Source organism: Hemiscyllium ocellatum, chromosome 11 (assembly GCF_020745735.1).
Source record: "Hemiscyllium ocellatum isolate sHemOce1 chromosome 11, sHemOce1.pat.X.cur, whole genome shotgun sequence".
NCBI classification, from domain to species: Eukaryota; Metazoa; Chordata; class Chondrichthyes; order Orectolobiformes; family Hemiscylliidae; genus Hemiscyllium; species Hemiscyllium ocellatum.
Window position 1 is genome coordinate 37,011,645 of NC_083411.1, and position 26,641 is coordinate 37,038,285.

At 39.8% G+C, this 26,641-nt stretch overlaps 1 protein-coding gene across 1 annotated transcript in view; it reads right to left on the minus strand.

Annotated features, from left to right (window-relative positions):
- LOC132820307 (FERM and PDZ domain-containing protein 1-like) overlaps positions 1–26,641 on the minus strand; it is a 55,731-nt gene that overhangs the window by 1,690 nt on the left and 27,400 nt on the right. Inside the window, exons 8-15 of the mRNA XM_060832331.1 lie at positions 25,446–25,565; positions 23,247–23,383; positions 20,782–20,908; positions 17,154–17,249; positions 16,879–17,061; positions 14,685–14,823; positions 8,662–9,459; positions 501–608 (exon numbers count right to left, since the gene is read on the minus strand). Of these exons, the coding sequence (XP_060688314.1) occupies positions 501–608; positions 8,662–9,459; positions 14,685–14,823; positions 16,879–17,061; positions 17,154–17,249; positions 20,782–20,908; positions 23,247–23,383; positions 25,446–25,565 (1,708 nt within the window). The remainder of the gene's footprint in view (positions 1–500; positions 609–8,661; positions 9,460–14,684; positions 14,824–16,878; positions 17,062–17,153; positions 17,250–20,781; positions 20,909–23,246; positions 23,384–25,445; positions 25,566–26,641) is intronic.

The following is a 26,641-nucleotide window of genomic DNA, read 5'->3' on the forward strand; positions in this document are numbered from 1 at the left end:
TGAAGGACTTGAACACTCCTCCACATTGGTGCAGTCACCTCCAGGCAGCTGAGCTTTAAGAGAAATGTTTAATTTTTCTCCTGCTTTAGTCTTTGTATGAGAAGCACATTCCTCTCTCATGCCAGAATCACATGGGTAACGTCTGACTGAAACTGGAGTAATGACTGGTATTGTTTCTGTGACTGACTTTGTTTCCATGGTATCTGGCTCCATTTCCATTAAATCTGATTGGACCTTTTTATTGGCACAGGTGGAAATGGATGTTAATGAACCAATAGGCTTAGTTTCCAACAAAGCAGGTTCATTTTCGATACTTGTCAAAGAAGAAAGAGTATTCCATCGATGCATTTTTGTCTTTACATGTTTCTTTTCATTACAACGCATACGATCTCCATGTTTGTTTGAATGACGCTGCAATTGAACAGCTTTTACATCATATACGTCATCAGATGCAAAATGTCTTTTTCCTGTGGTTGTGTATTTTATTTCTTCTGGTTTACCTTTGATGCATTCAACAGATTTGATGTCCAGTCCTGTGTCATAAAGACTTGGACTTATCTGCACATTTTGTTTTGCTTCAATCCCCTTAACTTTAGCAGACTCCAACTCTACCAAGAAAACAAAAGAAAATATTTAATTTGTTGACATATTGTTTATCCTTTCTCCAAACATCAAACAACAGTGACTATTCTGCTAGTTAACAGAGCAGTTTAATTTTCATCTATATGACTCTTAGCATATACATGTAATCACTGGCCTCTATTGTTAATTGATTTTCAACCTGTATTGAAATAAATTCTTGAATATACCAATAGAGCTATACAAAGAAGAACTGCCCTATCTTAAATAAAATGAATTGAATAATGGATAAGGAGCAAAACCTCAAGTTTCTATCTTCCTTTCTATTTTATGATCAGCGTATCAAATGTATTTTTTGTACTAGAGTTGCCCCTTGAAATGATTTATTCCAGTGATTCTAGGGGCACATTAGGGTGAATTTTTATAAGTGGATTTTTCAATGGAACAAGGATTCATTGGTTAAATGCTTGTGCCCTTGCCAGTATTGTGCCTCAATGGGACGATATACCAAAATCACAAATGTACCCTTGTTCTGCAACCATACCTAGAATATCATGCTGCTAAATGTCCACTATCCTGACAATAGTTACAACACTATCTTCCTACATAGTCTACCGGTTCAGCTCTCTTTGAGACAGTAGACTGAACTAGGGTTTGGCTGCTTGGCAACAAGGAATGTTACACGGTTAATGACAATTTCAGCTGCTCAACAACATGTCATTTCTATTTTTTCAATGAAAGCTATGTTGCAGTTAGGAGCCAACCACTAATGTCACAAGGAAATGGCACTTCTGCTTGCTCTGCTTAGGTTCAACAGGTCAAGCTTTGTTAGAATGTTGCTGTGATTCATGATGGCCGACTCCCTCCTTCACAATTTGGACAGTTGTAGATCTAGGAGAAAGGAGGGACTGCAGATGCTGGAGATCAGAGTCGAGGATGTAGTGCTGGAAAAGTACAGCAGGTCAGGCAGCATCCGAGGAGCAGGAGAATCGACGTTTTGGGCATAAGCCCTCCATCATGTGCCCAGGTCCTGATGGACTTTATTCAAGAATATTAAAAGAAATGACTAGTCAGAGTGCGATGCAGGAAAATGTAAAATAACCATTTGTAAGTAACTTCCATCTATCAGATCTTTAAAATTAAAATTAATACATCCCGGCATCATGTTTGAATACATTAGACTCTCTAATTTGGATGTTCGTAATTCGGGGACCTCCCTTCCACCCCACCCCTCCAACACACAGTGAGATAGTTGTTGCCTTAGTTTTAATTATCTATATTTCATGAGATTCAGGAAAAATTCTATTAAACTGGAAGACAGTTAATTGTAATTTCTTTACTCAAAATGGGAGGAGAGCAGGAAGCAGGGAATGACAGGCTTAACATCAGGGAAAATGTCAGAAGTTATAAAGAAGTTATAACAGGCCACTTGGATAAACTCTCAATAATCAGGTAGCATCAACGTGGTTTTGTGAATGGGAAATCACATTTAACCAATCTATTAGAGTTCTTTGAGGAAGGAACATGTCCCATGGATAAAAGGGAACTGATGAATGTATTGTATTTCGATTTCCAGAAGGATAAGTGTCTGTCAAGACCACAGCTCAGAATATCAACAATACTGGGGACATTTTTAGTCCTTATTTCCAAAATCTGTGTTTTTTAAAAAGACTACAATTACTGAGATAAAATGACAGCAGATATAAATGTAAAGATTAACTGACTAAGATTTAGTGTGGGATTGATGGGATAGGACAGCGAAAGGAGTAAAAGAACAGACTGAACTGTGATCTTTTGTGAGTACGACGATAATGGGAGGAGCCGATGAGCTCCTGCTCAAAACCAAGTCACTCATGCAAATTACAGACACGTTTTGTATTTCTCCCTGAAAATAATGTACAAGGACAGGAATGAAGTAGCCAGTTTGAACTCTACAATAGTGGACTAGTGGTACTGAAGGCCTTTCTGTGGACCAGAATTCAGGCATACTGGGCTATGAGGGTCACAACTGAAGAACTATGCCATTGTCACCCTTGTTGCTTGTAAAGGAATTTTCTTACTCGAAATGCTCCAAGTCAGCTAACCGAACATTGAAACAGAGATCCCTCTCTGCTGCAAACTGCTTAAAAAAGAAATCAGGACAAAGGAGCTTCAATCAGCCTGCAAACACACAATTCTTGAAAAAATATATTCAATTACCAATATCAACATTACCAGTCACAACATTCAACTGCCTGCTCTTCATGAACAATGCTAGAACAATGTTTTCTTAATTATCATTCTTTTATTACACTGTGTGTGGGGGGAGGGAGGGGGGAGGTGGAAGGGAGGTCCCCGAATTACGAACATCCAAATTAGAGACACTAATATATTCAAACATGATGCCGGGATGTATTAATTTTAATTTTAAAGATCTGATAGATGGAAGTTACTTGCAAATGGTTATTTTACATTTTTATTACACTATTGTCTTGAAGTGTCAGGAATTACTGTGCTGTCTTACATGTTTTGCACTTCATATGCTGCCTTGTTTATGATCATGTAGTTTGCACCAGTCCTTGTGGCACTCCACTGGTCACAGACCTCCAGTCTGAAAAACAACTCTCCACCACCACCCTCTTGTTTTCTACTTTGAGCCAGTTCTGTATCTAATTCTCCCTGTATTCCGTGAGATTAAACCTTGCTAACCAGTCTCCATTGGGAACGTTGTTGAATGCCTTACTGAGGTCCATATAGATCACATCTACCACTCTGCCCTTATCAATCCTCTTTGTTACTTCTTCAAAAAACTCAATCAAGTTTGTGAGACATGATTTCCCACACACAAAGCCATATTGACTTTCCCTAATCAGTCCTTGCCTTTCCAAATGCATGTAAATCCTGTCCCTCAGGATTCTCTCCAACAACTTGCCCACCACTGAGGTCAGGCTTACTGGTCTATAGTTCCCTGGCTTGTCCTTACCGCCCTTCTTAAACAGTGGCGCCACGTTTGCCAACCTTCAGTCTTCCGGCACCTCACTTGTGACTATCGATGATACAAATATCTCAGCAAGAGGCCCAGCAATCACTTCCCTAGCTTTCCAGCGGTCGAGGGTACACCTGATCAGGTTCTGGGGACTTAGCCACTTTTATGCATTTAAGACATTCAGCACCTCCTCCTATGTACAATGGATGTTTTTTTCAAGATGTCACCACCTATTTCCCCACATTCTATATCTTCCATGTCCTTCTCCACAGTAAACACTGATGCAAAATACTCACTTAGTGTCCCCCCCATCTCCTGTGGTTCCACACATAGGGCTGCCTTGCTGATCTTTGAGAGATCCTATTCTCTCCCCAGTTACCCTTTGTCCTTAACATATTTATAAAATCCCTTTATGCTCCTCTGTTTCCTTATCCTTATACTCCCATCACCTTACAAAAAAGTAAAAGAGCCTTTACTTTAATTGTTGCTGTACCTGCATGATAACTTTCTGAGTTCCATGCACCAGTACACTCAAGTCTCTCTATACACGAATATTCAAACATTTTATAGATTTACTTTGCCATTCTTACTATCAAAGTGAATAATTTCTCATCCACACGGAATCACAGAATTGTCATGGTACAGATGGATACCCAATTGGCCCATTGAGTCTGCACTGGATGTCTAAGCTTTTTTATCCTAGTGTCAGACTCCTGCCTATTCTCCACAATGCCGCACATTTGTTTTCAATTTAAATAATTGTTCAATGCCCTCTCGAACATTTTAATTCACCTTCCCTCCATCACACTTCCAGGCAGTGCATTCCAGATCCTAACTATGTGCTGCATGAATTTCATTTTTCTCACTTTGCATTTGTTTTTTTTGCAAAATGCCTTAAAGGTGTACCCTCTGGTTCTCAATCCCTTTAAGAACAGGCACAAGTTTCTCCCTGTCTATTCTGTACACACCACTCACAATTTCCAAAACTTCTATCAAATCTCCCAACAGCCTTCTCCTCTCCAGCAAAATAGTCTCAACCTCTCGGATCGATCTTCACAGCTGAAATTTCTCATCGCTGAAACTATTCTCATAGGCCTTTCTGTACTCTGTCCAATGCATTCATATCCTTCTAAAAGTGTGGCACCCAGAACTGTATGCCATCCTCCAAATGAGATATAACCAGTATTCTGTATAGGTTCAGAATAGCCTCCCTGCTCTTGACCCCTATGTCCTTATTAATGAAGACCCGATTACTGCATACTTCATAAACAGCTCTTTCTACTTGTCATGGCACCATTAATGAATTATGCAGACAAACAACTGGTTCTTTCTGCTCCTGCAGACATTAAAAATCGTATCTCTTATAGAATCACAGTCATAGAGATGTACAGCAAGGAAACAAACCTTTGGTCCAACTCGTCCATGCCGACCAGATATCCCAACACAATTTTTCCACTACTTCCTCTGGCAGTTCATTCCATACATGTACCACCCTCTGCATGAAAAAGTTGTCCCTTAGGTCTCTTTTATATCTTTCCCCTCTCATCCTAAACCTATGCCCTCTAGTTCTGGACTCCCCCACCAGGGAAAAAACTTTGTCTATTTATCCTATCATGCCTCTCATGATTTTGTAAACCTCTATAAGGTCACTCCTCAGCCTCCGCTGCTCCAGGGAAAACAGCACCAGCCTATTCAGCCTCTCCCTATAGCTCAAAATCTCCAACCCTGGCAACATTCTTGTAAATCATTTCTGAACCTTTTCAAGTTTCACCATATCTTTCCGATAGGAAGGAGATCTTATATTGTCTGCCCATTTCTTTCCTACCAAACTGCACCACCCACACCTTTCTACATTGAATTTATCTGCTCTAAATGCCCACGTCACTAAGTTGTCAATGTTTTCTGAACTGTCTTCTTACATTTATAATTCTTCTGAATTTTGTGACATCTGCAAGCTTTGAAAATATCTCCTGCAACAAAAATCCCCAGTGTCAACCAAAGGGGAGCACTATTGCAAACCTCACTCTAGATGAAAAATATCCACCAGCCATTACTCTGTTTCCTGTCACTCAATCAAGAATAAAATGGACAGCAGTAATCACATCCTCAAGAAGCTTTAATAAATTAATTAAACCATTTCCTTTTCATAAAACCATGTTGGTGCTGTCTTATCCTTTTATATTGTTCTAAATGCATTATTAAGACTTCCTTAATGATAGTTTCCAACATTTTCCCAGCAACTGTTGTCAGGATAACTACTCTGTTCTCCCTCTCCCTTCTTTCTTGAAGAGCAATGTTACATTTGCCTACTTCTAATATGCTGGACTGGTGTTTTTAAAATGGAATTTTGCAAAATCATAACTTTTGCACCCACTATCTCTATAGCTACCTCTTTTGAAATCCCAGGATGTAGATCAAGAGAGTTTAGGATTTGTTAGCTTTTAGTCTCTGTAGTTTCTCTCATTCATTTCCTCCACTAATATTAATCACTTTTCCATTCCTCACCCTTGTTAGCTCCTTGATTAATCAACAGTTCTCTTATGTATTTGTGTAGTCTACTGTGAAGATGGGTACAAATAATAATTTCTCCTGTCTCTTCCTCCAAGGGACCAACATTTATTTTAGCCACCCTCTTCCTTTCTTCACAAATTTAAAAATTTTTCAGATTTTCTTTTAAATTCCTGGTTAGTTCATTCTCCAATTCTTTTTACACTTCTCGCCTGGCCTTTTATCACCCAGTGTTTTATCTAAACACTCCCAACTCTCAGCCTTTCAACTATTCTTTACAACCTTATAACCTTATCCCATTCACTGATCAACTACTACCATTGGTCACCTTTTTACTATCAATGATGTGGAGGTGCCAGTGTTGGACTGGGGTGTACAAAGTTAAAAATCACACAACACCAGGTTATAGTCCAACAGGTTTAATTGGAAGCACTAGCTTTCGGAGCGACGCTCCTTCATCAGGTGATTGTGATGAACCATCTGATGAAGGAGCAGCATTCCAAAAGCTAGTGCTTCCAAATAAACCTGTTGGACTTTAACACACTGTTGTGTGATTTTTAACTTTTACTATCAACTCTCTTTTCAAAGACATGACTGAATCTTCCTCCACCACCACCAACTGCATATTAAGGTTTTCCATGTTCTCTTTTGTTACTTCACCAGTCATTTTAAATTCGAGTCCTCAGGTTCTCCATTCCTCCTCTGATTTTTTTGTATCTGCCCTGTCTAGATCGCTCTTCCTTTCAACATCACTTCTCGAAGGTGAACAGACTCACTTGTACAACCCTGCTGATCAAATTTGAATCCCTTATACCTGAAACCAATCTTATTAATCTTTCCTGCACCCTTTGTCTCTTGAAAGCCATGATTACATCTATTTCCACCACACCTTCAGGTAACATGTTCTGGATCGAACACACTCACCATATAAAAATATTAAATCCATTACATGTCATCTGCCACATGTCTGTCCATTTCACAGCCATTTCATATCCTCTTAAAGCTTACACTGAAGTCTAAAATTTATCAAGAAAAACAGTGATCCTATTTTTTAACCATGGGAAACAGCAGTGATCACTTTCTCCCTCCAGTCCAAAAAAAGTAATTACTGCTACCCATTTAGAGTCCCTCAGACATTTCATTTTTATGTATTCCAAGGTTTTCAAATTTGACAGCAAACCTACTTTGGGATACCTTATCAAACCTGAAAATGTGTTGCTGGAAAAGCACAGCAGGTCAAGCAGCATCCAAGGAACAGGAAATTCGACATTTCGGACATAAGCCCTTCATCAGGGATCAGGATACCTTATCAAACACTTTATATACATTACATTAACTGCATTACCCTCAACAATCCTCTTTATTCCCTCTTATACAAGTTATGTAAAAATTATCTGCCTTTAAACATACTGAATAGACTGGGGCTATTTTCTCTGGAGCATTAGAGACTGAGGGTAATGTTATCAAAGTTTATAAAATCATGGTGGGCATGGATAGGTAAACAGACAAGAATTTTCCCCAGGGTTGTAGAGTCCAAACTAGAAGGCAGAGGCTTAAGGTGAGAGGGGAAAGATGTAAAAGGGACCTACTGGGCAATTTTGTCACGCAGAGGGTGGTGTGTTTATGGAATAAGCTGCCAGAGGAAGTGCTGGTACAATTGTAAGGCATTTGGATTGGTATATGAATAAAAAGGGTTTAGAGGGATATGGGCCAAGTACTGGCAAATGGGACTAGATTAATTTAGGATAGCTGGTTGGCATGGACAAGTTGGATTGAACAGTCTGTTTCCGTGCTGTATTTCTCTATGCTCTAAATTGATGCTTGCTTTACATAACTCACACTTATCCTAGTACTGTTAATTCTGAGCCAGATTATCATTTCGAAAAACTTTCCCACCACCAATGGCTCTCCATTAGGGAACATTGTTCTTATCCCCTTTTGTGATGATCAAGGGCTGTTCTGGATTTTGGTTTTGGAAACTAAGCAGGGCAGATTCAAAAAATATCAGCAGGAAAGTATTTCCATAATAGTGACCAGGATTTCACTAAACTGGTCTGGAAAATGATCAAAGGCATACCAAGGGTAAAAAGTTTTAATTTGGAGAAAAATTTTTTCGTGAATTCTTCTATTTTTAGTGAAGTATAATTTTCTTAAATTGCTTTATCTGTTTATTTCTTTAGAAACTGAATGACTTTACCAGGGATTAATTGTCTCGAGATTAGAAGCTTTGTAATTCTCAGATATGTCAATTACTTAAAATTGACTTTTTCAAATGAGCTCAACAATGGGACTAAATTGAATTTATATCTGAAGATGCAATTTTTAACTTGTGGGGATGTCAATAATTTCATCATTGCCTGTTTAATTCAGATTCTTCACATCACTGGAACTCAGTACCTGTTCCTCATGTGTCATCACTAGTCAGGTATATAAAGGTACATTGATAACATGTAATAAGTGAATTAAAATAAACACAGAATATATTTTAATTGTTCATCATTCTTAAGTATGTTTGAAAATGTGTTCAAATATATTTTGGATTTCATTTAATTTGTTGTATGGGGTAAATGGAAGCAAGTGGAAACCTGATTGTCATCTGTCAGACCTACCTGCTTCAGTTCCATTGAATTTGATGTCACCTGAACCTTCCGCATGAGTAACCTTTTCAGCTGCATTGAAAAATTCGTTAGCAGAGCTGCTGTCCTGAAAGTCAGGGGGAGGAGCCAGAATCGGGATAGTGAGGACCTCACTGGATAAGTCCCCATCAATAGCAGGTGGTAACTCAGTGAGCAGGCCATGACTTGTCAAATTCCAAGACTTGTCCCCTTCTGCATAACTGTCACCCTCGTTCCTGGTGCACTGGTTGCAAACTTCTGCAGTGCATGGGTTCTCACTTTGGCTGAGGTCAGGAATAGAGCAAACCACCTTTGTAAAACGTGCAAAGCATTTAGAAAGGGTCGGAGTAGAGGCTAAGGAGTCTGCTGAAGGTTGTTCATAACTGTCTTTCAATTCCATGGTACAGTGCTTCTTTGTAACTGGCTCACCATCACTCTCTTCAGTGTTAGAATCTTTGTCATCATCTTCAGAAATCTCACCATGTGAGTGTGGAGCTGAAGTCTCCATTTGCAGTTCGTCCATAGAGTCAGCAGAACAGCTTCTATCACAAAAGTCTCCTCCCTGACTTGTTGCTTCATCATTCAGATCAGATATATCCCCTGTGCTGCAACTGGTCTCTTCCTGGATATTCTCCCGTAAGCAGTCACTGTCTGTAGCCTCACTTTCCGAGTTCTCAATGTCCTCATTTTCTTCAGTCAGAGGCCCTATGAATCCATTTCTCAATTTGTGGATATCTATAGACTCAATGTCTGATGATGACTCTGAATCACTTAAGCCTTGGGCTTCGTCACCTGCACAGTAAAAAAGTTACATCTAAGGTCAGATGAAGGAACCATCTAATATTTCTTTAAAAACTGAATTCTGCCATCTTAAAATGCCCTCCTGGAAATTAGGAATGGGCAATAAATGACATCCCATTAATGAATTACAAAAAATTATAAAAACTTCAATGATTAACTTCTTGTTTTAGATTAGATTACTTACAGTGTGGAAACAGGCCCTTCGGCCCAACAAGTCCACACCGACCCGCCGAAGCGCAACCCACCCATACCCCTTACCTAACACTACGGGCAATTTAGCATGGCCAATTCACCTGACCCACACATCTTTGGGCTGTGGGAGGAAACCGGAGCACCCGGAGGAAACCCACGCAGACACGGGGAGAACGTGCAAACTCCACACAGGCAGTCGCTTGAGGCGGGAATTGAACCCAGGTCCCTGGCGCTGTGGGGCAGCAGTGCTAACCACTGTGCCACCGTGCCGCCCCCACTGTGCCACCGTGCCGCCCCCACTGTGCCACCGTGCCGCCCCCACTGTGCCACCGTGCCGCCCATGCTCTTCCTTTCTGTTTAAGTTATTTATTTTGCTTGAAAATGTTTGTTTGGTTAAGTTTCTTCACGAAAACAGAATATTCCTGTCTGCAAGGAGTTAATTGAAGGAAATACCTGGGGTGGAGCCTTTAACTGTTAAAGTTTCAATATTGAAGTCATACCAATTGTACGTGTTCATTCAGCTTCAGGACACCACTCAAATACAGTGCCAGGCTATTACTCATGATTTAAAAGGAAAAGTAGTAACTTTTACAGTAAATAAAATTTGATATCCTATTTCTTGATCAATATTTCTGATTGAGACATTCCTTGAATAAGCTTTCAACACTTTCTAGATCCTACGGATACATATGATAAAATGTAAGTTCCTACATTCTGGAATTTTAACAAGACCTATCAGCAACTGAAACTCATCTAACTGGCATAAAGTCAGAGTGAGCAATGCCATTGGAAAATGTGAGTTGTGTCTCAACTGTGATTCGCTCATCTCTCTCAGATCGCTGCTACTGATATCATTCTGTGAGGGTAACGTGTTTAAACTGACATGAGTTTATTTTCTATCATAACTTCATTGCAAAGAGTCACTGTCTGAAAATGATGCCAATAATCACAAACCTCGTTAGTGCTCCACAGAACTGATCAGTCTAATGGAAGGATTGGCATGACATAAAAATTGTTACCATCCCTTAGGTACAACACCCACAGGAGCTGAACAGTCCGTTAACCTCGATTTCTAATAATCTGCACACATCTCATAGGGTCTGAGAGAAGAGTCCTCCTGTCCTTTACACTGTGTTTTTTCATACATTAATTCATGTGATGAGGGCATTGCTGGATGACCAACATTTATTGCCCATCCCCAATTGCCCTTGAGAGGATGGTGGGTGAGCTGCCTTTTACCTTTACTGACTGTGTGGATGATATGTCATAGCAGGAAATGTACACTGAGAAAAGGAACTGAGCCTTTACATCCAGGAAATTGACTGAACGGAAAGTGAAGAGAAGAGGTAGGGCTTTATGACTATGTAAGCACATACTATTTGGGAACAGATGTGAGTCACTTGGACAATAAAGTCTTCTCTGCCAATCAATACAACCATAATTAATCTATTTGTGCTTTAAATTCCATTTCCCCACTTCCATGTGATAACCTTTCATTCTCCTGCTTAACTATTTATCTGCTTTTGCCTTAAAAAGGATTTAATGACCGCAGCCCCCAACAACCATCTGAAAGAAAAACACTCCTGAAGATTAGATTACTTACAGTGTGAAAACAGGCCCTTCAGCCCAACAAGTCCACACCAACCCGCCGAAGCGCAACCCACCCATACCCCTACATTTTACCCGTTACCTAACACTACGGGCAATTTAGCATGGCCAATTCACCTGACCCGCACATCTTTGGACTGTGGGTGGAAACCGGAGCACCCGGAGGAAACCCACGCAAACACGGGGAGAACGTGCAAACTCCACACAGTCAGTCGCCTGAGTAGGGAATTGAACCCGGGTCTCAGGCGCTGTGAGACAGCAGTGCTAACCACTGTGCCACCATGCCGCCCACTCATCTCTGCTCTAAAAGATTGTATTCTTTTAAAAACTGTGACCTCTAATTGTTGATTCACCCACAAGAGGACAGGCCATTTCCATTTCCAACTTGTCAAGGATTGCACTTCTAAACTCCAAAGGAAACAAGGCAGTCTGCCCAACCTTTTCTCATAAGACAACTTGCACATTCCAGGTATCAATCTCAGAAAGCTCCTCTGAACTGTTTTAAAAACATTTATGGTCTTCCTTAATCGAGAAGACCAAAACTACATGAAATATTAGAGCTGTACTGTCATCAATTCCCTGGATAATTGAAGCAAAATACCTTTATGTTTACATTCCATTAGCCTTCATAATTATGTGCTGCACATGCAAACTAACATTTTGTGAATCATGCACTATCACATATAGATATCTCTGCTCCTTGAAATGGTGCAGTTGTTCTTACTTTAAGTAATACTCTGCTTTATTTTTATTCTGCTTGCAAACTAAATAATTTTTCCACATTATACTACATTGGCCTAACTTTTGGGCAGGGGAAAAACAATGGCTGCAGATGCTGGAAACCAGATTCTAGATTAGAGTGGTACTGGAAAAGCACAGCAGTTCAGGTGGCATCTGAGGAGCAGGAAAATCGATGTTTCGAGCAAAAGCCCTTCATCAGGCTTTTGTCAAAACGTCGATTTTCCTGCTCCTCGGATGCTGCCTGAACTGCTGTGATTTTCCAGCACCACTCCAATCTAGAATCTAATTTTTGGGCGCTCATTCAATTGATTGACACCCATCTGAAAACTCCTTATGTCCTCTTCACAACATACTTCCTCGCCCATCTTTGAGTCATCTGCAAGTTTAGCTGCCATGGCTTTCCTCCCCATATCTAAATCATTGTTATAAATGCTGAGGCCCCAACACAGATTCTTCTGGGACTCATCATCCTGCCAATCAGAAAGAGAGCTTTTTCAAACACATTCTCTCTTTCTGTCAGCCAGTCAATCTTCTAGATATTTTTAATTAACCTGCTCAGTGATGTTATTACACATCTCTGGAGCAGATGTGACTTGAACCCAGCCAATCTTCTATCAATTCAAATCTGTTAATATTTGGGTCCTATTTGGTGCAATAATCTTTTATGTGGCACATCAAATCCCACTGAAAACCCAAGTATAGTATCTCTACAGGTTCCATTATCCAAAGTATAGGCTAACACTTCCAAAGATTGACATAAATTGATTAAGCACGATTTCCCTTTCACAGAATAATGCTGATTCTTCCCAAATAGCTAGAGTTGCGTCCAGCTATAAGCTCCTCAATAATGATTCTAACACCTACCCTGTGACAAGTCAATTGTTTCCTCTTTCCCTCCCTTCTTGAATAATGACATAACATTTGCTACACTTCAGTCCAATAGAACCTTATCCAAATCTATGAAACTTTGGAAAATCAACATCAATGCTTCGACTTTCACATTGGTCCCTCTGTTTAAGGACCCAGAATGAAGTCCAAATGGGCCTGAAAGCCTGTCAGCCCAGAGTTCTACCTGTTGGCTTCATCACACTTCCCTCTTAATTGTAATTTCACCAGGTTTCTCTCTCCCTTTGATTTACAGCTATTACTAGAGTGTTTTTGTATTTTCTATAGTGAAGACAGAAGCAAATATTTGTTTAATTCAACTGCCATTTATTTATTATATATTAATTTCTCCCCATTCTCACTATCAGGAGGACCACTCATCTTACTTAATCTTTTCCTTTCTAAATACTAGTAAAAACACATTATCTGTTCTTCCTTTTCTATTTAGCATCCTCTCATACTCTAATTTCTTTCCCTTGATTAATCTTTTTGTCATTCTGTGCCATTCCTTATCTTCTGTCCAATATCTGACCTGCTAATCATATTATACTTCTTCCTTAATCTCAGTACCTTCCTTAAATTCTTAAGTTGCCCATAGATGATTTGTTCTTCCTTTGCAACTTCTTTTTTACAGTAGGAAGATATTTACTCTTAAATATACCTATTTTGAAATATCCCTTAAATATCTAACCTTTACTTCTATATCAGTCTATTCCTGAACTTAGTGTCCCAGTTCATCTTAGGTGTGCAGTTTTCGAGCATACATAATTGCCCTTTTTAAATTATAAAATACTAGTCTCAGACCCACCCATCTCCCTTTAAAACTGGATAGGAGATTCAATCTATCTAGAGATGCCTTTTCTCTGTGGCCAATAATTAATCTTGTCACGTTGCACTACACCAAGTCTGGTACAACAGACCAATGGAGTCAGGTGTTACTAGGGGACATAGCTTTAAATTAAGGGGTGGTAGGTATAGGACAGATGTTAGGGGTAGATTCTTCACACAGCGGGTTGTGAGTTCATGGAATGCCCTGCCCGTATCAGTGGTGAACTCTCCTTCTTTATGGTCATTTAAGCGGGCATTGGATAGGCATTTGGAAGTTATTGGGCTAGTATAGGTTAGGTAGGATTCGGTCGGCGCAACATCGAGGGCCGAAGGGCCTGTACTGCGCTGTATCCTTCTATGTTCTATGTTCTATGTTCTATGCCAGGAGAAACCCCTTCCCTTTTTTCCAAATAGTAGACAGAATTATCTAAGCTTTCCCAAGTCTTAATGTTCAGCATCCAGTCAGTGAGAGAGTCTTCAAGTGTTACTTGAAACTGCAACTTTCACACAGGATGTAAAGGTTGCCATTTAACAAAAGATGACATTAACCAAGGATTCAATCAGTATTCAAAACATCCTTGTCGGATTTGGAATGTTAACAAATGGCAGAGAAAACATATTTCTGCATGGGGGTAGTGACAATAGAAACAAAATTCACATTTGGAAGTTTGCTTTCAAAGATCAAAGAAAACTTACAGCCCAGGAACAGGCCCTTCGGCCCTCTAAGCCTGAGCCGATCCAAATCCACTGTCTAAATCTATCACCCAATTTCTAAGCATCTGTATCCCTCTGCTCCCCACCTACTCATACATCTGTCCAGATGCACCTTAAATTAATCTACCGTGCCTGTCTCTACAACCTCTGCATTCCAGGCATCTATCACTCTCTGTGTTTCTTGGGCAAAAGTATGGCAGGAATAAAACTGGGATTCTTATTTTTAAAAAAACCGACTAATGTATTACCTTCTTCAGTTGTCTGACTTTGATAGTTGCCAAGCCAGATGAATATGGAGTCTGTTGAGTTCACATATAGCCTATGATATCCAGCAATCAAACACACAAGGTCTTTAGCATGACGAGTTTCCAGTACCAACGTCAGAGACTGTAAATAAAAACAGAGTCAGTAATTAAACTTTTCCACTAACAGACCTAACCTGAAAATGATATCAGCTCACTCATTTTAAAGATTTTGCTCAGCATTAGCTTCCTTGAATTTGCTGGGTGCAGTGTCTTCCCTCATTTGTTTTCCTTCATCTATAGCATGAAAATGTTGTACAATGCTGAAATTGCTTGTTGATAAGTGAGTGCAACAGGGAATCTGAGATCTGGGCAAATACTGGATAAAACAATCTATTTCTTTAACCACTAAATTCAAGGATTGAGAAAGAAGCAGGGACAATAGAGCAGGCAGGTGAACTAGTCAAATTGGGCTCAGAAAGAGAAACAAAGAATAAGAAAAATTGTTTGGATACAGACAAAAAAAAAGAGAGAAAGAAGAAGCGAAAGCAAATGTAAAACGTTGCAAATTTCTAACAACATTTATTACAATTTGGAATAATATCTGGGGTTTGATTTATTCCTCTTCTGAATGGGAGAGGTGGATTGTATTATGAAAACCTAAACTTCATCATTAAAAATGTCTTGGTGTTGTCAAGTATTAACCATTGCCAACTTCCCGAACGGAAACTTTGCATTTATATAGCATATTTCAGAGCCACTAGGCATCACTTTACAAACACGGATTACTTTTCAGATACAGTCACTGTTCCAATGTAGGAGTGGGATGAGTTCAATTAATCATTAATATTTAAATGCAACAATTTCTTATAACTTTCAGGCAAATTTGTCACAGAAAAATGGGGCGCATTCAAGAAGGAAATATGGAGAGTACATGGCCACCGTGTTCCAATAAAGGAAGGGGTGGGACCATTAAATCCGGTGAGCACTGGATATCTATGGATACACAGCAATGGATTTAGAGAATAAAGAGATACTTATGGCAGATATCCAGGACTGAAAACAGCTGAAATCCTAGAGGAGTACTGAATGTTCAAGAGGGAACTTAAAATGGAAGATAGGAGACCAAAATTGGTGACATGAAGGGATACTAACAATTAAAATAGAAGGAAATCCTAAACTGGTTTACAGTTAGAGTAAAAGAGTCGTGCCATTGGGACCACAGAGTAAGGCAGGGAGTCAGAGGATGTAGGTAGGATTCCAAAAGAATACTTTCAGACAGTACTCACTTGTGAAATGGACAATATGCATACAGAAATCAGGGAGAAGGTCTGTGATACAATTAAATAAATTATCATTGACAGAGAGAGCTCTGAGTGGTCTGGCTTAGAATTCGATAAATGCCCAGGGCTGGATGAAGTATATTCCAGGTTGGTGAGTGAGGCAAGGGGCGAAATCAGGGACGTTGCAATAATTTTCTATACCTGTCTGGCCCAGGAGAAGAGTCAGAGGACTTGAGGACAGCCAATGTAGTAGTTATTCAAAAAGGAGCAAAGGATAAACCAGGAGCTAGAAGCCAGTCAGTCTAACCTCATGCTGGAGAAATTGCTTGAATGATTCAGAGGAACAGAATTAATTTGTAATTGGAGAGGCAGGAATTATGACTCGAAGAGCCTGCCTTCCACTGGTCTGCAGTGGCCTAGTCATTGCTGCCTTTGGAAATTACTCCGGTGTCAGCAGATTAGTGTCACTGGCATTCTGGGAAAACAGGCAAGATGGGCTGGCAGACAGGCAGAAATCCCACCTTTCTTTGGTAAATGTCCTTAGTACCTCCTCCCTTTCCTTCACTTCACTTTCTGGGCTTGATCAGATTGGCCTGGCCTGGCTGGAAATATGCAGAGACCTCCCTAGCTCAGGGCCAAGTTAAATTGCAGTCAGGTCTCTTGATGTTGGGATCATGGACGTGCCAGTGCGGCTACGTACTAAAGCCATCTGCTGTCTGATTGACAGTGAGCAAAGGTAAGAGTCACCCGCAAGTAACTTCATTGCAAAACATTAGCAAACTGAGGATAGGAATAATTGCTGAACAAATGTTACTGCAGCACAGGTCACAGCAGCAAGGATTTGACCAGACAACACCCGTATCAGAAAATGTACTAAGTCCTTGTTCAAGCAAGCAGTTAGCATCAATAGCCTTTACCTTCACATCCACCAGGTAGATGTTCACCACGCTGATCTTCTCATACTCAAAGGTCAATTCCAACTTCTGGATGTTGTTGAAGTCTGTTAACTGGTTTATAATATTGAGTTTGCTGTTAACAACTTCGCTGATACCATATTTGGCTCCGACCAACAATGTGATAAATGATTCGCTGTCCTGCAGCTGAAGAAGTTGCATTTCATTAGAAACTTATTAAAGATGACAAAAAAGTCTAGTTTTAAAAAATGAGCCAGTTTCTGTTTCTCCCTACATACCAGAAGGGTTGCGTTAAAGGTTTTCCCTCCATATGCTCGAAGATCACTCAATACGTTCAGGTAATTCAGCCGGACTTGTGCCGTGGATATCAGTTGCTTCAAACACAATGCGTGTATTTTAATATACTGGCATGAAAAGTTATTTTAATGAAAAGATGTCCCCAACAGCGTTGCACATGTGGCAACATTGATCAAAAATGGTCAAAGACTTTCAATGGAAAATAATGGGAATCCCGCCTGGAATTTTCCAACTAGTGATTGAATACAATGACAGAAAACACCTATCAGCAAATCACGTTATGCATTGGCAGCAGGTATGGCCCTGTGGTTACATCCTCTTTAAACTCAATCTTGCATATTTATAAAGACCCTACAATAACTCTCTCCTTCAATGCATATACCATGATTTTCAGCATTTCCTTCCCAGACATAATTATAGTTCTAAATTTTCAGATGTCTATTTAATTTGCCATCTTCACATTTTGATTCCATGACTTCATTATTTAACAAATTAATCCAGTTGAGTTTATTACCATAAAACAACAAGGCACACTTCCTCTGATTTTAAAGAAATTAATGGAAAATCCATGTGATGAATACATTTTATCTTTTATCTTTGCTGCATGGATTTAAATAACTGCTTTACAAAAAAAAAGTTTTAATATCAAATAATCGATGTATATTCATGAAGCTCAATTTATCAAAGATATTCTTTATATTGTGAACAATTGGTTTTCCTCCCTAAAATGTAATGTCCTGAACGTCTGCAGTTAACGCTGGGGATCACAAAGTGGCTGATAGATAATGATGAGCAATTTCAGGGGCTGATCAACTTTAATCTTTCACACACAAAAATATTGAAATGCTTAACTGGGCTTACAATATGAGAAGCTTTAATTAAAACTTATGACCTAATTATAAAATATGCAGCTTTGAAACTGCATTTCCCAAAAAAGCAATTTTGTTTAAAGCACTCTTTACAAACAAGCTTCAACTTAATAGCACTGGTTACAGTGGAATTTCCTACATCACTTCACAGCTGAGTAGGAGGATGTCTAAAGAGAGGCAGAAGCAGTGGAGGAAAATACACAACTGAAGTCTCTTATTGAGGAATACAGCAGCAGAAAAGGCAAACACATGATGAGGTTAAAAGGATATGGACTTGTCGGTCAAGGAGGAAAAGTTTCCTAGAGATGTATGAGACCATAGAGGGATTGTAAAAGTGTTATTAAAATGCAGTATATGGATAAAAAAATTGAAGGGTGATTCAAGATAAAGGATAATTCTGCACTGGTGCTAAGATTAACTTGAAGCACTTAGGATGAGAGGCACTTTACAGGCACGCATTAATGATTAGCTGACTGATAGAGGAGGTGATAGTCTAGTGCTGTTATTGCTGTTTTGTTAATCCAGAGACCCAGATAATGCCCTGTGAACCATTTGAATCCTGCCATGGAAAATGGTGAAATTTTAATTCAATAAATATCTGGAATTAAAGAGTCTAGTGATGATCATAAATCTATTGCCAATTGTTGGGAAAACTTCATTAATGTTCTTCAGGGACAAAGTTGTCATCCTTTGATTGAGATGTGAGATATTCCACAAAGAGAATTAAACAAGATTCCATGGTAAGTACAGTAGTGGCCAATATTTACCACTCAGCCAACATTTTATCAAGGTACCTTGGTTAGTTATCGTGTTGTTGTTTGTGGGAGTCTGTCTTGTGGAAATTGTTTGCTAGGATTCCTGTCCTATAACAATGACAACATTTCAAAACAGGGTCACTTGGTCTGAAGTATTTGTGACTTCTTTTGTGAAAAAGAATATTGCTAGGTACACGTCTTTCATTCCTTTAAATAGGCCTCAATAACCTTGGGTTAAGAGATAAAAGTTCAGATTTTGCCCTTCAGATGATGGCCATTAACTCAGGCTGGATTTAAGGTGGAGACAAATGGAGAAAATAGCGAGTTTAAAAAGAATTGTGATCCTTGGACACAATGAAGCTTAATTTCAATACAGCGCAGAACAGGCCCTTCGGCCCTTGATGAAGCTTGATTACAAGAAGGGCAGACCAGTATGTGTCATCTGCCGGTTTTATGGGGTTTTTTTCTCTGGGTATGACAGGGCTTAATTGTGATGCCCTCTACAGTTGAATACAGCAACCATTCACGACCAGGTTCCCATATGAGGAAAGGCCACTTGGACAAATCACCAAGGAATGAATAATGGCAGCAAAACCAAACACTCGGAATGAGCTAACAGCATCAGGAGATGGAAACATAGAAAACAGCAAAAGTTTGTTTTCTCCTCCTTTAATACTTCACGAATACAGATTTGAACTGGAATGTCACTCAGACACATATTTAAGAGGCTTTAATAAGTAACAAATAAATATTTCACTGATTCTTAGAAGGCAAAGAACATTCACACTTTACAGCGCTCTGCTTTAGCAACAGTATTAAAGTGTAAAGGGAAATATTTTCCCTTCAATATAAAACTAGAAACTTTTGTACTTGGGATAATAACCTCTTCCATGTTCCTACATGTTTCAATGAAGTCACCTCTGACTCATCTAAACTCCTATACAGGTCCAGTTTGGTAAAGCCCCGCACCAATCACAATGCATTAATATCCTTCCATACATATGGTGATCAGTATTGTACACAGTGCAGTAAAAAGATTCCATAATCGTAATGTGTAAATGAACGATAATTATTTTGCTTGTTCTCTTAATTGAGAGCTATCGATTCTCTTGGACACAAGAAGAATCTTGTGTTTGAAATACTCCTGTGCTCTTGGATCAGTGGTTAGCACTGCTGCCTCACAGTGCCAGGGACCTGGAATCAATTCCAGCCTCGAGGCACTGTCTGTCTGGCGTTTGCATGCTCCCCCGTGTCTGCATGAGTTTCCTCCAGTTTCCTCCCACAATCTAAAGATGTGCAGGTTAGGTACATTGGCCACGCTAAATTGACTATATTATTCAGGGATGTGTAGGTTAGGTGCATTAATCAGGGGTACATATAGAGTCGTGGATAGGGGAATGGGTCAGGGTGGGTTACACTTCGGAGGGACAGTGTGGACTTGTTGGACCAAATGGCCTGTTTCCACACTGGAGGGATTCTATTCTATGAAATCTCCAGAGAGCAGGAAGGGACCTTGGTTTAATGACTCATTCAACAGATGGCACCTTAAGCACTTCAGCATGCCCTCATTACTGCACTGCAACATCAACCAAGTTACTTGTTCTCAAGTCTCCAGAATTGGACCTGATCCACAATGTTTTGACCAAACGGCAAGTGCGCTACACATTGAGTCATGGCTTATGCAACAGCACAATTTTATAAAACAGCAAAACGACCAAGAAAGCTGTAAATCTGAAATAGATACCTGAAAAAGTTGGAAATATTCAGCAAGTCGGGTAGCATGATTGGAGGGAGGAAAACAGTTAACATGGGGAATGCTTTGTCAGAACTGAGAGCACTTTGAGATGTAACAGTATTTAAACAAGGCATAAAAAAACTCAAGGGTACGTGCAGAAAGAGCATCTGTGATTGGGTGGAAAGCAGTAAAGATTGATTTTTTTTAAAAACTCACTTTTACCTCTGGATATCCAGTTATAAAGAATTACCTTTTGTCCTGGTGCAATCAAGCTATGATTGTTCTTAAGGTGATAGTTAATGGCCTTTCTGATATCTTTCTCTTTCATGTTGTCAAGTACAGTTGATGAGACAAAATTCTCAATTCCCCAATTCACCCTGAAAATAATAAGGTTGCATTTAAAACTATTTCACCCCAATCATAGAATTGTACAGTTCAGAAAAAGGCTATTTCACCCATTGTGTCTGTACTGACTCCCAGAAGAGCTATGATATTTGTGACATTGGAAACTATCCCTCCAAACCACTTACCATTCTGACTTGGAAATCTATTGCCATTTCTTCAATGTCACTTGGTCAAAATCCTGCAATTCCAACTCTAAGGGCATTGTGGGTCAATCCACAGTACGTGGACTGCAGCAGTTCAAGATGGCAGCTCACCACCACCTTCTCAAGGGCAACGAGGGATGAGCAAGAAATGCTGGGCCAGCCAGCATCACCCATGATTTATGAGTGATTTTGTTTTAAAATTTCATGTTCAATTAATTAATAGTTGCAGCTTATGCACAATGATGGTGGAGTTGGAACAAAGAACCCTACCTCATAGAGCCATCTGGTGATCTGAAGCTGCAACTACATTGTGACAGTTGCCATAGTGATTTCCAATACAGGGAAGTGTCTGGTTTGCAAATGGGTTCCATTCTGGAGTTTGTTCACAAGTTGGTTTGTACACATGGCAGCACACAATACAGGACAATGGAAAGCAGCTATTCATTAGTACAGGAAATGTTTGGATATCTGGTCGTTAAAGTTATGAACATGCAATGGAACACATTCATAAGTACAGTCAGTTCTGCTATAACGCTATTGTTCTGTTCTCGTGTAAACCTGTGTTATAAGAAAATCACATAATAGCAGCACTATTTAAACTAATGGGGCCATGGTCGTGTTATACACAAAAGTTCACACTATAGAAACAGTGTCCCCAATTCGTCAATTATGTTATAGCGAATTCACATTAACAAAATCCACACTTTAGCAGAATGATCTGTATGAGCATTCTTAAGTTGGACGTTTGTAAATCAGGGATCCCTGTATATGATTCAGAACCTTGGGATGACCCAAAGTGCTTTATTGCTAATAAAGTACTTTTAAAATATGGTCACTGTCATGATAAAAGAAACATTGCAGTTAATTTGTACACAGCAGTAGCTGACACACAGCAATGTGAACTGAAAACCTGATTTTGATGAGCAATAAATATTGGCTAGAAATATTCAATGCATGTTGGATTTTTTAAAAAATTCTTGTTTTCTCAGGAAGAATATACCAAGTACTGCACTTCTGCTTCCTAGTTGTGAAACCTGAAAGGCTTCAGAAAAGATTTACAAGGATGTTGCCAGGGTTGGAGGATATGAGTTATAGGGAGAGGTTGAATAGGCTGGGGCTGATTGCCCTGGAGCGTCGGAGGCTGAGGGGTGACCTTATAGAGGTTTAGAAAATCATGAGGGGCACGGATTGGGTAAATGGACAAAGTGATTTCTCTGGGTGCGGGAGTCCAGAACCAAAGGGTGAGAGGGGAAACATTTGAAAGGGACCTGAGGGGAAACTTTTTCACACAAAGGGTGGTGCGTGTAGGGAATGAGCTGCCAGAGGAAGTGGTGGAAGCTGGTACAATTACAACATTTAAGAGGCATCTGGAAGGGTATATCAAAAAGAAGAGTTTACAGTGATATGGGCCAAGTGCTGGCAAATGGGACTAGATTAAGTTAGGACATCGGGTCGGCATGGACGGGTTGGACCAAAGGTCCGTTTGCATGCTGTACATCTCTATGACTCTATCAGTGGACTGCTGTTACAGCTATTGAGGTCACACTGACAGGGTCTGGGAGTGAAAGGTGTCTGGGCCTGTTTTTGTGTCAGTAGAGATTGATACTAAGTTGACTTCCATTCCTATCCCAATTTAAAATCGGGTCTGGATGAAATTTAAAGAATTACGAAGTGCCAAGGAGTTAGTCTTCAAGTAGAGGACTAAAAATAAGAATCTAAGATTAATTCCACTTAAAGGGGTAATTCTATGACACGTTAGTGAAGTAACTCATAACTGAAAAGTTCCTCTAGCCTGGAGTTTCGCAGACACTGAGTGCTGTCAATGAGGAGTTTCCTTAATGAAGGGTCTAGTTGCTAAACTCATGCAAACAATGCCTCACTAACAGCAAGTTCCTCCAGACAAGCGTCTCACTCGCTAGGAATCTTATTAACAAGGAAACTGACTAATAAAGAATCTCGTTAATAAGGAGTTTCAATGAAAGGAAGACTAGCTAATGGGAAGATTTGCCAATTAAGCAGCTCACTAAGAAAGTGTCTGACTGATGTGATGGCTTATGAAACAGGGGTCTTGCTATCAAGAAGTCCATATAGTGCTGTGTGAACATAGTGTGGTGTGAGGTGCAGCTGAAGCATTGCCCAGTTCAATCTGCCCAATGTATTGACTCACTCAATGTACTTCATGGAGACTTTCTCAGAATGGTTGGAGCTGAGGATGCATTCCTGAATTTGCAGTGCTGCAAGACGGATAGCAGTGCTGTATTTCATCTCCATCGCAAACCTCTCCAGCAGCACATCATTGCAACTCTGTAAAAGAGATTACTAAAGGCATCACACAGCATTCTAGAAAATATCCACACAAATTGCCACCACTTACAAATGCTTTCACAAAATTACAGAATAGAATAAAACTATGCAACAGAAAAATGCCCCTTGGTCCATCAAGTATGCGCTTGTCAAAAACTCCTTTTCCAGCACTTGGTCCATAGCTTTGTCTGTCTTGGCTTCGCAAGTGCATTGTGTTGCTGCTGGTTCTTTGAACAATCTGTCCAGTTAAACCAACACCCTAGTTTTTTCCTTGTAGCTCTACATATTTTCTTTACAACTACGTATCCAAAACTAATCAAAGGCTCTGTGGTACAGTGGCAATGTCCCTCCCTTTGAGCTAGGAGTTTTGGTTGTAAGTCCCATCTGCTCCAGAGGTGTGTAAAAACACCTCTGAGCTCTGAAGGAGGGTGATCATTTAGTGGTACAACTGGACTCTTAACCCAGAGACCCAGGTAATGTTCTGGGGACCTGGGTTTGAATCCCACCATGGTAGATGCTGGAAACTGGAATTCAATAAAAATCTGGAATTAAAAGTCTAATGATAACAGTGAACCATTGTTGGTGAAAAACTCATCTAGGTCACGAACATTCCTTAGGGAAGGAGTCTGCCATCCTTACCGTCTGGCCTACATGTGACTCCAGACCCACAGCAATGTGGTTTGACTTTTAACTGCCATCTGGACAATTCGGAATGGGTAACAAATGTTAGCCTAGTCAGTGATGCCCTGATCCCATGAATTAATTTAAAAAACAGGTTGAGCAGAAATTATCTACAAACACTAAACAAATCTTACTGTCAAACCTACATCCACCATTCTTTTTCAAGCAGTGAATTTCAGATTATAACACACTGAATATAAACTTTCACCTCCTTTCTCAAAAATTATTTTTCTGCTGCATGGAATCTTGAAATTCCTGCAGGATCTTCCAGAACCGGAAGTCATTGAAATCTACAGGACCTCTGAGAGGGAACATTGCTCATCTGCCCACTGTTCTTTGACCTTAAACCAGTGCCTTCAGGTTAGGAACCAAAATGAAAATAATGAAAACAGTTTCCTTTCATTTACTCAGTCAAAGCCGCTTGTATTTATAGACACCCGTATTAAATCTCCCCTTAATTTTCTCTGCTCTGCAGAGAACCACCTCACTTTCTCTAGCTGCTACAAAATTCAAGTTGCCAATCCCCACATGTCAACTACAATTTTAACCATGAATACAGAACATCTGACAAATACCGAAATTGCTGGATGTATGAAAATGAAGTCCATCTAGTTCACCATCTGCAATCTTGCTATATTAATTGTACAATGATAATATTACTATTAACTAATCACGGTAATTCATCCCTAACTATTAGTCTACAACAGATGCAGACAGGTGTGCAAAACCACTGGAGGTGGGGATTTTGGCAGATCCAAAGTCACCCATTTCTCCTAGACCAGCCACACTTATCAAATGTCATGTTTATATGACTTATCCAAAATTGCTATTGTCTGAAAGTAATCTATTTAATTTTTGTGTGAATCGCCCAAGCTGATTTACTCCATTCCCTGAGAGGTATGTTCCCCAATGTCCTCATCAAAATATTTTAAAAATTCATTTAGGGGATGAGGGTGTCACTGACCACATCGCTTAATTACCCAGAGGGTGGTTTCAGAGTCAACCACATTGCTGTGGGTCTGGGTCACATGTATGTAGTTTCCTTCCCTGAAGGATTTTAGTGAACTGGATGAGTTTTTCCTAACAATCAACATTTGACCCTTAATTCCAGATAATTCAAATTCCACCATCTGCAGTGGCAGGATTTGTTCCGAGACTCCTAAAACATTAGCTGGGTCTCTGGATTAATAGTCCAGTGATATTAGCACGAGATCATAATCTTCCCTAATGTACTTCAGCATATTAGTTTTGAATATATTCCATTTTAAGCGCAGAATACGTCCTCCGGCTTTATCGCTCTTGGGAAATAGAACCTTTTTTGGTGTGGTCAGTCATGATTGTTATAAGGGGCTTACCATGATCCTTCATGTCAAATAGATACCTGTGAGTAGAGGTATTCAAAAGTAACTGGATCATCTTGTAAAAGTACAAGTGGATCTCTTGGCAGGAAACAAACCCTGAAGAGACATCTATAATCACGGGGCTCTGGCTTCTGGACCACCTGTGACAAGGTAGAAAACATTTATATCAGGAATTACCTTCTTATTGTCACACTGTGGAAATAATCAACAAAAAGATTTCTTTAAGCTTATGTTTTAACAAGAAGCATTTCGCACTGGGTGGTGTTGTGATACAGAGGAGGGGGGCTTCTCTGGATAAATTTGTTGATATCAGCCCAGGCTTCCTTTTATTAAATAGAGGCCCAATCCCCAAGTTCTTTAATTACTTGCAATGCAATGCTATTTTTAGCAGTCTCAATAAAACTTGTTATTTCCATGCTGAATCAATTTTTACATACATTTTGCAGTTGAACAGATGAAATATAAGCATTAGGAACTGGGGCAGGCCATTTGCTCCACCATTCAACAAAATTATAATTAACATGTACCTTAACTTCACCTTCCTGTACTATCTCCATATCCCTTTGTTCTTTTAGAACACAAAAATCTGCCACCCTTTACCTTGAATAGGCTCAATGTCAGACCATCCTCAGCTCTCCAAAATACAGTTTTCCAAAGATTCACAACTCAACTCTCCATCCCGGTTCTACTTGGGCAGCATCGCATTCTGAGAGTGTGAGTGACCCTATGTGCGAGATTCACCAGCCATGTGGGAACTTACAAAGGTGGGGAGTGACAGCCGAGGGGAAGGCTCTCGATGTGGACACGCCACCCAAAGAAGGATGGACCACCACTCTCTTTCCTCCCATCTTTTAACCAGTCTGCTTAAGAAAATAGCTGACCCATACCAAGTATATCATGGCATTGCCAATGTAATATTTAGATCACGTTAACAATTCCAAATACCTGTTAATTTCTTTTAAAAATACAGTTCAGTTGCTGATGTTGGCACTCACTCACGTACCTTCATTTTATCAGGAGCAGGTTGGAGTGGACAGGAAGGCAGCTACCTGTCATATTTTATGTTATATGGGACATTAAGAACAGTCCCATGGATTTCCATTCTATCTCCTTGCATTCTTCTGAACTTCAAGAAACACTGAATTCATTTACTCAACCTTCCAACATAAGACAACCACCTCATTCTAGGAACCAATCTGACTGGTCACAGCCCCTC